At 45.7% G+C, this 13,687-nt stretch overlaps 1 protein-coding gene across 1 annotated transcript in view; it reads right to left on the bottom strand.

The window, feature by feature from the left end:
- Positions 1-312: 312 nt before the first annotated feature.
- Positions 313-13,687, bottom strand: part of CCDC3 (coiled-coil domain containing 3) — a 33,645-nt gene continuing 20,270 nt past the window's right edge. The window contains exon 3 of the mRNA XM_010407779.4: positions 313-703. Coding sequence (XP_010406081.2) covers positions 428-703 — 276 coding nt within the window. The 3' untranslated portion in view covers positions 313-427. The remainder of the gene's footprint in view (positions 704-13,687) is intronic.

The raw sequence follows: 13,687 nt of genomic DNA on the forward strand, positions 1-13,687 counted from the left end.
AAGGGCATTCATAACTGCATCCTTCCCACTGCATCCATCTCTATATCCCAAGCCTTCCTTGCCCAGCCCATGGAGAGGAGGTAAACTGGGAAGAAGAGCTCCTGTGTCAAGTGCCTGCAATGGCCCAGGGGGCTGGGCTGGCACTTCCATCAAAGACAACCTAAAACTGGTGGTGGAGGTGGGTGAGGGAGGAGAAGCACAGATGACTGTCTGGCCCTGTGTCCACTGAGAACAGCGAGGACATGGCTTTGGGCTGTGCCAAATCCAGCTGGCATTCCTGTTTAAACTAGCACTGTGTCTAAAGCAAGTTCAGATTCATTTTCCATGCGAGGTTTGAAGCACAGCATAGACAAGGTGTGAGGGCCAGACCCTGACCTAATGCAGGCAAAATTTGCCACTACCATTGGCCTGAGCACTTACCCTTGCATTATACCTTAAGGTAGGTAGCGTGGGAGTTCTCCTGCTTCAAAGAGTTAATATAGGGGATTTGACCACCTGCAGAGGAAAGTTTCTCGCTGAGCTTTCGATTCACCAGCTCCATGTGCCTGGAATTTTTCCTGGCTTGCCGGAGAGACCTCTTGACTTTCTTCACTCGATCTCGTAGCTGTTTGTTGCGTTTCTCCAGCGTCGCCACTTTCTGCTGCAACTTCTTCACTCTGTCCTCCTCCTCAAACAGGGCCTTCTGCACCGAGGAGCACATGAGCTGTGGGGACAGCAGCAGGTGAACTTTACACAAGAAGTTATCATAGCAAGGGTTAATTTAGGCATTCCAGAAAACACTTCTCAACTTTTCAAAAGTAGAATGCTTTCTTTTGGGAAACTTTTACTCTGGTTTTATCTCTTTTTTAGTAAAATCCTCTCTTTCACTAGTGGATTTAGCTAAGACACAAAACTGTAGATCTTAATGGTATCAGTGACTCACAATTACTTTTATGAACTGACAAAACACTGAGGCTACATTATGGAGAAAGGCTGCCCTAATTCTGGTATGAAACTGGAGTTTGGGTCAAGGGCTGTCACTTTTGGAAAACTCTCGTTTTCATTCAGATTAACAGCACTTCAGAAACCCCAGACTCTGACGAGAGCCTGCCCTTTGCTCTTTATGTCAACATGTGAAACCTGCCAAACACAGAACTGGTTATTTTTGCTTTCCAAGAACAGAGGTGTCTTAAATACTGCATTATATGGGCTTTGTTTAAGACCAGACCCTAAAGGGTAAAATCTCAGCAGTCCCTAGGAGCATCTATGATTCCATAACTTTAACAGAAGTTATTATTTAGGATGTCGTTGGCTGAAAACTGCCCCTCCCACTCTACCCTATACAACTTAACTGCAATTTTGCCCCCAGAAGGGACATCAAGCTCTTGATGCTCACTCTTGCCAGTGGCTTTTAGATAGGAAATAAAAAAGAGAGACAGTTTCAAAGGTGCTGACCCCAAGGCTTAACTCAATAGAAGACAGAAGAGCAGCTCACAGCGCTTTTCAAATACACGGGGTTAGGTGATGGTCCAAACACAAAACATCTGTTGGACAAGTGTTCAGCTTCTACTGCCTCATCCCAGGATGACCCAAAAGACCTCCTTCATCTCAAGGGTATGTGATTGCCATGTTTATGGTCTCTTGTTTCTCACTTGTTTCCTGTTTGTAGGTGCAGCAACAGGAGTGGGATGACAAACACCAGCTACAAGGGTTGCTGAGTAGTTTCAATGCAAAGGAGTTCAGTTCCCGACACACAGCCTCACCTGGGATGGGATTCAGACCTTCTCTTAAGGTCTGGGCTCCTCTCTTTCCATTTCCCCTGTAATGTCTGCAGGGAGAGACACCCTTTGAGGTTCCACTTCCTGGGGCACAGGGAGGAATCACTCTCTGAACACAACCCTCTCCTTTTACTGACCACAAAGGCACCAAGTTCCATTTTTTCCTACCTGGAACACATTTTCCAGGCAGAAAAATAGGAGGTACCTGGAGCTCAAGGACAGCTCCACCAAAAAATTTCTGATTTAGAAATCCACAGTGAAATCTACTTCTTCTCAGGTGCCTTCTTCCTTTTTTTTTTCTACAAAAAGCATCAGGAGATATTTTACTGTGCATGTGGGACTTTCATCTTGCTGCTGCACTGTAAGAACAGGCAGTGTCTTCTGCTGGGTCTATCTTTTGAATACATCTAGAAATTTTTTTATGTGTGTCAAGCACTCCTGGAATCTGGATGGGCTTTCTCTGGCAGAACATTTGGAACAGACAGGGAATCTAAATAAACAAGCAGAATCCTGACTGTGATGATGAAGGATTACATGTTTCTTTCCATCTTACTTTGTAGTATTTTCAACAACTGAAAGCTGGGGAGGGAGCCTGCCTTGATGAATACCATTTCATTTGCTTTGGAAACCCCCAGCAGTGGGAAACCATGGCCAGTCAACACAAACACAGCAACTGCTCCCACTCCCTTGGAAGCTCTTGTTCCTCATGCAAAAGCACTGTGGGCCTTTGCTATATGGCAAATTCTTGCCCCAACTGTTCTCTCACTAGGGCTCTTCTATAAATGTGTGCTAGGAAGATGGGGAGATCACAGACAGAGGGCCAGAAACTGGGCTGAAAAGGAGGGAGTTTGGTTTTGATCACAGCTCATTCCAAGTGCTCTTTGAAAACAGCCAGCACATCTTGGCTTTTGTGTTTGCCAAACCCTTGCAAAACCTCAAGCAGAACACTTCTTGAATTTAAATCCCTGCAAAGGAGGACACTGAGCTAGGGAAATATGTTTGCTGGGAAGACATGAGGTGGAAACTCTATTTCATGAGGGATTTCCTGCATTTTCCATGGATGCAGTGATAGGCATGACCTATGCCAGAATCCAATGCAGAGGAACAAACACTTCATGCAGTTGAAGTGGGAGGTTGTGTGAACCCAACTGCGTTTTCATATGTCTGGGCTGGCTGGTGGGGGAAAAGAAAACATCAGGGATGGCAGATGTCTCATCCCAGAGACACTCCTAAACATTCTGAGGTTGGTCCTCTGTCAGCAGAGGTAGACTTGCTCTATAGAGCTACTCAATACCACTCAATTCTCAAATACCATCAAAAGCTAGCCAGCTCATTTGCTTATAGCGTTTCTCTACAGTCCTTGCTCTCCAGTCTGAATCACACAGCTTAGTGCTTAAATTATCTGGTGATACCCAGAGACATCACAGGAACATCACAGTTATAAAAAACCGAGGTACTATCAGACATGCACGGCTTTGTTTGCCAGCAGGGTAGGTGATAGGAAGAGCCCAGCTTGATAACTGGATGCCTGCCTGCGAGACTACCAGCTGGAAAATAAACACTTTGTTTCTTCTGCATGGGGAAAAATAACAAGATGGAGTCCTCTCATTTTCACTGGCTGGTTACAAATAGCATTTTTCACAGGGCTTTGCAGTGGGGATGATGAGGATGATGATGATGATGATGATGATGTTTAAGTGTGAGTGCTGTCCTGCCCTTGCTCTTACTGCTGGGGCTGTGATTCACCTGGCTGCAACCAAGTTACCCTTAAACTGGTGCTGAGAACTGTGTAACTGTGACAGCTGTGAGCTCAGCACAGCCTGGATAAAATACCCAGCAGCTGAACAAGCAGGTGAGAAGTTAATCAGTCCATGTTGCTACTCGGATGCTTGGGAAATGAAGAGAAGGACCAAGAAATGGCTCCATAGGCAAACCTTATAGTTTATTTTCCAAATTCCCTTCAAAATTTGAATTCCCTAGTGACCCATAATTCAGAAGAGTTTTTTGGTCTGAAGATTTGTCTGCACGTTTGCTTGTTCCACAATTTTGTGAGGAAGGCATCCTCAGTAGTGGTACACTCAAGTTCAGAGCAGTACCAGGAGATGTAATGAGAAAGGTGGCACAAGAACCCTACATATCCTGAGGATTTATCCCAGACAGCCTACAACTGTGAAACTGCATGTGAAATGTATTTGAGTGTTTGTCTGAGAGACCATATCACAAATATACCCATTTTAAAATTTCACCCTATCTAGGAGATTTACAAAATCTGTCCATTTGCCAAAGAAATCAGCACTGAATAGAATAGAAATAGCACTAAATATAACAGAAACATGGAATCATTAAGGTTGGAAAAGACCTCCAAGATCATCCAGTCCAATCATTAACCTAAAAAACTGATTTTGGAGCAGCACATTATAGGCATGCGAACCCCTTACCAAACACCCTGAACTGATGCAGATATACATTTGTCTGATTGACAGACACACACCTTCCTTCTACAAGCTTGATTTGAATGGGACAGGGGATAAAGGTGCCATGGATAAAGGTGTGATGGTAGTGTTCATCCACCACAAAATGTCCAGAAGTGGTTGAAGTTAGTGTTACAGAGCTCAAGTCACTCAAAACCGAGCAGTGGCACCCAAGGCTTGCCCTTCACCTACCCAAGGGAGAGATTTTGAGTCCCAGCAATCTCCTCATCCATGCTCCTTATGGCAACACTGCTAAAAAACACTGGAGTCCCACTACCTAAAAGTCTTTCCTGTGGGAGCGAGCATGTTGCATGGAAAGAAAGACAAGGAATCAAAGAATAGCAGGAGGGGTCTGGCAGTGGGGAGCATTGGGTTTGGGATGGAGTGTCCTAACCTCCAGTTACTGGGATTTTTTCAGCCAAGACTAACACTCGTGCTGAAGTGTGGAAAAGTTCCTGTCAGCACTGTTAAAGCATTATGTTGGTTGAAGTGGTGGGGGCATGGCAGGGCTGAGTTAAACCACCTTTGCTTGCTGCAAGAACAGCCTTTTTCAGAGGTACAAAATTGGGGTCACAAGGACATATCCAACATCACTGGCATTAATGGAGATGAGCTGGAGTTTCACCCTAGGACCTCATATGAATCACCAAGATGCATAGGACCTGGATGGAGAAAGAAATTGGTGTGGCTGTTGTTACCTTACTGAATGTTGGGTCAGCATTTGCCACAGGAAATGTAATGTTTGTAGCACAACTCTCCAGTTCATTCAAAATATTAGAGATGGGGTTTCTTGGGGGGTATGAAGCACTGCCTACAGGAAGCCTCTGCCAGGCTACACCCACCCTGAGGTGTCTCAGCTCTCAGCACTGTTTTTCATCCTCATTTCACTCCTTATGAAAAGCAGATTTTCTCTTTAATCTCCTTAGATGCAGCTAGTCAAGGGAAGTCATCTTTCCCAACAGTCATCAGAGAGGAATGGGCACATCCAAAAAGAAACTTCTTGCCTATCTTACACACTTACCTTTGGTGGACCACCTTTGGAGACTCCTGCCTGGATAACTATCTCAGACTGGGATTCATCCCACCATGAGTCCCATCAAATGGCATCTGAATGGCACTGACTTCCTAGGGCAGGCTGCAAGGGCAGGATACAGATAATTTTCTTGGAGTTTGGAGAAGCTTGCCCTGGAAACAGACCGAAATCCATGCCCATGGGCACTTGGGGGTCTTTAAAAAGAGCTTTGTTCTGATCTGCATCAAGCCACTGTTTGGTGTGAAGGTATCTGAACTGCTGGTGGCATCCATTTCAAAACCCCACACTTCCCCTTCAATCTCACAGCCCTTGCACCCCTGCTCTGGCTGGGGTGGTTTTAGAGGATGCAGGGTCATTAGAGGGCACTTGAGGACTAGTGAAAAGACCCTCAGCCCTGGAGGTACCTGAAGAAAGGTCCCTGGCCCCAAAACCACACCTCGAGCTTGTCCTGGGGCATTGCTTTCCCCCAGCACTTTGAGCCCTGAAGCCTGAAATGCTGCTGAGAGGGAGGAAGCAAAGATACCAAGTGAGAGTCACACCAAGTCACCTCTGCCAGGATTGGAAATGGAGGTGGGAACACGTCGTCACAGTGACTGCAAGTGCCCAGGAAGGGATCAACACCTTATTCCCTATACTTGTGAAGGAAAAAAAGCCAAGGGTTTAGCGAGAATAGAAACCACACTCATCAAGAAGACAAGAAAGGGGGGGAAAAAAAAAGGTGTAGGGTATGAGCCACACTGCCTACCACAGGCACCTCACTCGTGCCAAGTGAGCAGATAAGTCAGTCCTGACAGTAAATCCCTAAATTCCCTGCCCAGGCAGTGGGAGACAGAAGGTCTCCAGGAAGAGAAAAATAAATCAAGAGGGTACGACCTCACTCTGGGGCACCTCCAAGTTCCTTTCCTCTGCTCACTGACCAAGCAGTCAGCAAGGGAGGCACACAAGAGCCAGCCCGCTGCTTTTCCCCGGCACTCTGCGGCGGAGGGACGCCGCTCTTGCCTTGTTTCCTTTGAACACTTTCCTCCGAGCGATTCGCCCTGGATGCCACAGGAATGCGGTGGTGGATGGGGAGGGGAGTGGCAGTGAAGTCTAAGCTGTTTAGCAGGAGCAGCCGAACTCCTGCTCCTCGCCTGGGCTCGGTGCTCAGCCCCACCTGCCCCGTGCCTGCTGCCTGCTGCATTTCCAGGAGCTTCCCAGCCTCAGCACCTCCCCAGCTTCCAGCAATGTGTGCCCGCGGAGATGGGCCAGGGCTGGGGAAGCGGAGGGTCTTGGAGCCCTCCCAGGGTTTTAACCCCCATGAAACCCTGCCAGCCTCTTTGCTGAGACTCACATCACCCTCCTCTGACTCCCTCCACCAAAACTACTCAGGGTGGCCCGCGGAATAAGGAACGCGGGGTGGCACATGCCTCCACAGCGTACAAAAGCAGAGACAGCAGCCGGGACACCACTCCCTGCTCTCCACCCCTGTTACAGGGGTTGTACAGAGCTCATTGCAAGGACAGAGAGCTCACAGACTCTGCAGCACAGCTGTTCGCAAGGGAGAAACACAATCCAAGGAAATGCAGCATCTGCCCTTGTTTCTTCGAAGCACCATGCATGGCTGGTGGGTATTCCTGATACACCTCTGTCCTGTTCCTGGTGAGGAGCATGCAGTGCTCCTAACTGGATTAAGCTGCTCAGTTACAGGTAAATGATCCTGAATGTTAAAGTGCACTACCCAGCTGAGCTTAAAGGAAAATGTTTTGAGGAAGGACAAACAAAATATTTTCTCCATGGTTTTAACAAGAAAAGGTAGGTTTAAGTCGACCTTACAGAACAGGCTACTTCAGAGATATCTGCATTTGCTCTGCCTGAACGCTAGAAATGTCCAGAATTACACAGTTACTGTTTTTTCTTTCTTTTTTTTTCTTCTTTTTTTTTTTTTTTTAATTTCAATCTCAGAGCTATGGTAGCAGTTTCAGCATGTTTCAGCTGGGCTTCAAAAGTCCCTGTGAGAGGCTTTTTCCCCCAACAATATGTACAGAAGCTTTTCATTTTCACAGCTACCAAACTTACCAAAACTTGCTATCCACTTTAATTTTCAACTCAGCTTTTTCCCACCTAGTATTATTATTGTCACAATAAAACCAATTAGGTCTGATATGCCTAAAACGACTTTGCCAATATACCTTACCCCAAGTGTTTTGTTGTCTGACTGGAAGTTGCTGTGTGACCAGCTAAACTTGTTTTACTTGGCTTGTATTTCAATAGGATTAGATCACCATTCCCCCCACATATACACACAGAGAACTAATTAAATACCAAGGAAGGGATAAAACCAGCAAGATCCAAAATCAGAATGTATTGTGTCCTTCCCTCTCACTGGTGGGAACACAGGGAAAGGAGAAACTGCTGATCAGAGCAGCACAGCATCTTATGATTTGCCCCTATTTACTGAATTTTTTTTAATTAACTGACCTTTACCTTGTGTTACAGCAGCTTCTAGAAACTTACTTCATTTTAGTGGTCCTGCCAAGTAGACAGAATACACCCTATAGCACAGTAGCAGTCAGGGAGGTACAGTATATCCAAATATACCATCCCCAGATGCAGCTGAAGCTGAGAGCGAGCATCAGATTGTGAAGAAAAATATGTATCTTTACTAATATTAATTTGCATGAGAACAGTATTAGTTTGAAGTAGTATTATCCTTGGTTTGGGGTGTTCACATTAACTATGGTTTATTTCAGTCTAATGTATTACAACTCGTAGAATTCTCTGAGAGTCCTGACAGAGGGGACTGATGTTTGGTGTGGCAGGTGCTGCAGGGGTATCTGTGAGCTGAGGTTTAGCTTAAGCATGGGTTTTAAGGGGTACAAAAGAACAGGTGGGAGACGTGGACTGTGGGAGAACAGGGGGCACATGGAAACAAGATTGATTAAGGGCTGAATGAATTCAGAACCTCTGGGGGGTAAGGCCATGCCAGACCGCCCTGTACCCCTCAGCAGGTTCAGAGTGCAAAGGCTCAGAGCCCACCTCCTCTGTTGCTGAGGCAGGAAGATCTGGGATCAGTAAATATTTAATAAAATAAATGTTATGTATAATATGAAGAGAACCTTTGTTTCTCTGTCACCTATAAGTCAAAATGGGGAAAGAGAGAAGCAGAGCAAATCCTAGCAGGCTGTGGGTGGGTATTGGCATACGGCCACAATGTGACTGCAATGCATTAAATTCTGCCTCTCAAGAAAGCAAGGAAATGGACATTTACTGTAATTGGAGTCCATGTCTCCCCCCCAGAAAATATATCATACCCAGGGGCATTTGTATGCACAGGGGGAGAACCCATGCTGAGAAAGGCAAATGTTTAAAGTTAATGCAACTTCTATAAAAGTCAAGTTGCCCTATAAATCCCTCCACTCTGGATATGTTGGCTTCACACTGCACACAAGCTGCTGCAGCTCAGCTGCCTTTACAAACAGATAGGATTTCCTTGGCTGAAGGCTCAGCTGGAAGCCCTGAGTGTGCCTTGCTGCTGTGCACAGCTTCCGTATTTCAAAGAGAAATTGCAGGTGCCCCAGGGCAACCTGCTGCCCTACAGTGCCACTGGGGAGGGGAAATGTTCACATCTCTCCTGAGCATCCATAGAAACTTATGGAGACATTTCACTTCATTTGCCAAGTCCATCTGGGTCCTGAAAAGCATGGGGAGTGAAAAGGGCACACTCAGACTTGTATTTATCCATGTTTGGTGGGTCCCTTGTGGTAGTCTTTGCATCACCCTGCTTAATGTATGTAACCTCAGTTCTAGGTAGGAAACATTGGCTTTCTGATCTTTTTCTACAGTCTCTACAGAGAGAGATTTCTCTGGAGGATGAGTCAGAGGAAGTAATTTAGAGCAGGGAATCAGGCACTGAGTTGAATAGTACTGAAACAACTCCAACACGGTGCTTACGCACACAGTGGAGATGCCCCTGTCATGGCAGGAGCAGGACAAGAGGTTCTAATGAAGCCTTTCCCTGCAAGAAGTAAGGGATTTGTGAAACCTGGATAGAAATGATGGCAGCAGCATTGAAGTCCGGCTGGATAAAACACACAGGCTTGACAAAGAGCACCTGCATCAGCTCCCGAGCTGCTCTGCAAGCCCAGAGCAAAGAGGAGACCTCAGCAAGGAGCTGTCTGCTGTGCCTCACACCAGCAGCCTCGGGAGAGGTGACTGAGCCAGCAGGGCTGAGGACCAGGTCCAGCCCTCATTCAAGGACAGAAGTGCCATGGGTTGTCACAGGGGTGAAGTGGAAAAGCTTTGGTAAGGTTGAAGAAGCAAAGACAAAGGGATGGAAAAACAAACATCTGTGATCTGCAGGCGCTCTCTGACTAATGTCAGTGCCAAGAAAGGGACCAAATGCCTGAGAGACTAATCAGCAGCTCTGAAGCACTAACATCTGGCTGACGGGAGCTCACTGCTACTCACAGATATTCCTGTCCCACCAGGCAGCCCAGCACAGCCTGTCCACAGCTCCGGCTGCTGCGTGGGCTGTAAATCCTGAAAGGGCCCCGGACCACCCTGGGTGAGATAAATGGGCAACAGGCTACTCCGAGAATGGCAGGATCTGGCAAATAGGCATTTTTCAAGATGGAAAGACGTGGTATTCAGGGGACTGCTCTCCTCCTTGCACGTACTCAAACGGCCCTAAGAATTTGGGGTGTTAATGACTGTTTCTATAGGAGAAAAAAGGTGCAGTTTTCGCTCTAGCCAATTCCTCAGATCTGGTTCTATTTCTGGACTAGTATTTCAATTCTCAGCAGAAATACAGGGTCAGGGAAATACAGGGTCATACTTGAAATCCAGCATCATATTTAATGGCCAAAGTCTCTCCTTGCTGCTTTGCTGCATTTCACACAGACACAGAAGCACCAGAAGTTCCCACCATGTGCTGCACAACTTACTGCCTTATACAGGGAAAAGCTTTTCACACAGGGCTGGCTACAATGCCTGTGGAAAATAAGGTCATATGGGAAGGTTGAGTCAGGCCTCCCCATACACACACGAGTGCTGGGGCACTCTTTCCAGCCTGATTTCAGGAGGAGGGTTGCAGCCACAGTTACACAGGACGAAATGCTCGCAGGGCTGGTGGATGCCCTGTGGTGAACTCTTCCCTGCAAGCATCTAAATTATAGAGCACACACCCTGCTGCTGGTTAATGTTGCAGTGATGGCTCTCAACTGTTTAATCCTATGTTAATAATTGTGCTGGAGAGAGATAATTACATAGCAAGTGCCACACCACTGCACAGTGAGCACATGGTGATACCTTTGAGCTACAGTTCAATCATGCACTGCCTTGGGGTTTGGCTCTTTTGTGAATAACTGCACCGAGGTCTGAAAAATCTCAAAATATCCTGCTGTTACGTCCATTTACCTGTAAAATCTGCTATTGTTTCTGGCCAAATATTTAGGGACAGGGCAGCAAATGCATCTCCCTGTAAGATTGTGTTACTGTTTGTGTATGCAAGGGCTTTCAATGTGATTGTGAAATTAATTTTCTCTATCAGTCCAAAATTCTTCTGTGGAATTTGTTTTGCCTTTCTCATATTTCTCTGACACAGAAATTATCTGTACTTTCGCCAGCTTTTTATTGCATCGCTTTAGCAATAGCAAGGGCCAGGGAATGGACAGCCTTGAAGAAAAGATGATCTGGATTGCCTCACACCCCTCCTGCAGCAGCAATCACAGTACCCACACCAGTCACCATCCCCACAGTTCCACAAAAATTGCCTAACATCATAGTATTAAAAAAAAAAAAGACAAAAAAAGATGGCAAACCCACTGCGAGGAAGCCAGGACCTGGGCTCCAGTCTAGTCCTATAATTAGGACACTTGCCCTGTCTTTTGACAATGATAATGTTGGAAGAACAAAATCTCTATCATTCTGAGCTGTGTTATATGAACAGCTTGTTCTCATTCAGCAACACGTGCACTTCACACCTCATCAAAGAGGGCAGATAAAATGCATGTCCTCATCAGAGGAATAGAACTGGAGATCTCTACTACAGTGAGGGCATAACCAGTTTGGGGAAAGTAGGTTCCTGTGCTTCAATTCCCTGTCTGCAAAATTGGGGATTACAGAACATCTATGACTTACACAGTTTTCTGAGTTATTATAATCTAATCCAGAAAGGTCTATATTCAAAGCCTGAATAGTGTGGGGACAGGAGCAATAGGAGAGCCAGGACCTATGGGCAGATACTTCACTTGCATGCAGAGTGGCCACAGTACTTCTCTGTGCAAGTTCAGAGTATGAGCCCAGAAACCGTGTTTTTCCTTAGGTGCTGGTGGGCATTGCCCATAACTGCAGCCTTGTCTCCAGCAATCTGGAAACACATTGTTCAGTAAGGATCCCAAATAAATTGCCCATCACTGGACCATGTGACTGAGCTTTCAATATTGAGGGATCTAGTCAATACAAATTTGCAATATAAAAACTGTATCTTTCTGTGTCACTGATCAAATCATTGAAGTCCACATTTTCCAAGAAGGGGAAAATCCTGGCTTTGTGAACATGGCTTAGATATGGCTCAGATACATGAGCAATGTCCATAGTCCCAAGACCAAAGGTTTCCAGTATGATCCAAGCGACAACTTCCAGCAACTGCATTTACTGGGCCATGGAATACAAAACTAACCATTCCTTAGGCACCATTCACCAACAAAATGGGTGTGAGTGGTTGGGCGACAACATACTGATGGTCACTGCTCTTATTATTCTGTACCTAAGGGTCAGAAAACCAGCAGAAAAGCCAGCAGAAGGATACACAAGGGGTTTTTGCAGGAATGGAAGGAAACTTTTATTCTCACTCATCATCTAGGTAAGAAATTAATGGGAGTATGAACTAATCTGGAAGAGCATAGCAAGAACACGGCACTCAGCCTCTGGAGGGAATGGTAAAGACCCTTTCCAGAAGGTATTTCTGAGGCCTCTCTTCATCAGTCAGGTGTGGTTTAGGGGTTAGTACACGTAAACTGCAACACAAACTCAGCTGATAAAACTGTATGACCAATTTGTTTAATCTGAGCCCCATCCAGGCTGATCTCTCAGTTCTACCTTGCTGTTTAATCCTGTCAATAAGTACATCCCTGTACTGGCATACAGCACCTACACTTCTCATGGCAGCCAGTATTGCTGAAAGTCAATCAAACTGATGGTCTACACTGCTCCCTCCGGATATTTGTGAGGCATTTCAAGTGAAAAAAACCAACAACAAAAAAAAAATGCTAAGAAATTGCATAATTCCACATGTTTTTCCTTCCACATTCTCCCCACCCTAGAGACTCTGCCACTTAGTAACATTGCTTTATTTAATCCCTTCCTAAAATACTCTTTTACCATTGAGAACTTTGCAACTGTTTGGGAGTGGGATGAGTTGTTTGCTGTTTTGATGGAAAGAGAGAAACTAAATTATTTCCTGGCTGAGATTTATGTGTCAAGTTTTATCTTGCAGCCAGGTTTTTTTAGCCAAGTTATAAAATCTGAAGATAATTCCAACTCTCATCATCAGTGACTTTTATGAAGCAATTCAGGATATGTGCAGGAATAAAAGGAAACTCCTCACCATGGAGCTTTTCATGGAAATGAAGAGACACATTCCTGCACAGAAGGAAAGGGCAGGAACACGTCAGCCTAAGCAGAAAGCAGAATCCCAGCTTACTAAAAACTCATGAACGTGTTGATGAACCCATGTTTCTTTAATGCTTTGGATGCAAATTGAGAGCGAGGCAGAGGTTGCACTTGACTGTGGACAAAACAAAGCTGAGTTTTGCTTGAGACATTAGGCTTTTGAAAACTTAAGAGCAAATGCCTTGATGTGATACTGTAAAGATGCTCCTGATCTCCAGAGATTATTCAGTTCAATGCTGGTCAGCTGGAAGGTATTATGGTCATGTTTTCTACCAAAAGAACACTGAAATCCCTTGCTAAGCCATGGATAATGTTGTACTTCTCCACCCTTTCTGTCACCTTTGCCATGCCAGACCCAGATGGCCTGAGCCATGCCTGAACAGTAAGTTGGCCAGAGCAGTTGCCAGGTGGACACGCTTAAAGGAAAGAACAGAGAGGCAGAAGACACAAGTAACTGAAAGTTCCAGAAACCCACAGTGAGACTTGTGTGCCTAAAACTCAACGTCTCAGGCAGGACACCCCAAAAAGTCTGGGGCTGTTGGCTGTGTCCACATGAGCAAGTCAGTTGGAGCAAGAGGAATGTATCTGTGGACTGAAGCTCTAGATGTGTTTGGGGTAGGCAAACAGACAGGGAAAGGGTTCAGAAGGTGTGTGAAGGACCAGCCATGAATCCCTCATGTTCCCATTAGGAGTTGGTGCACATCATACAGGCAGCTGGAGCTATCTGGCTGTGTTTCCCCCAGGAGGAATCTACTCATTGTGCAGCAAGGCCTCTC

Source organism: Corvus cornix, chromosome 1A (genome assembly GCF_000738735.6).
Source record: "Corvus cornix cornix isolate S_Up_H32 chromosome 1A, ASM73873v5, whole genome shotgun sequence".
Lineage (NCBI taxonomy): Eukaryota > Metazoa > Chordata > Aves > Passeriformes > Corvidae > Corvus > Corvus cornix.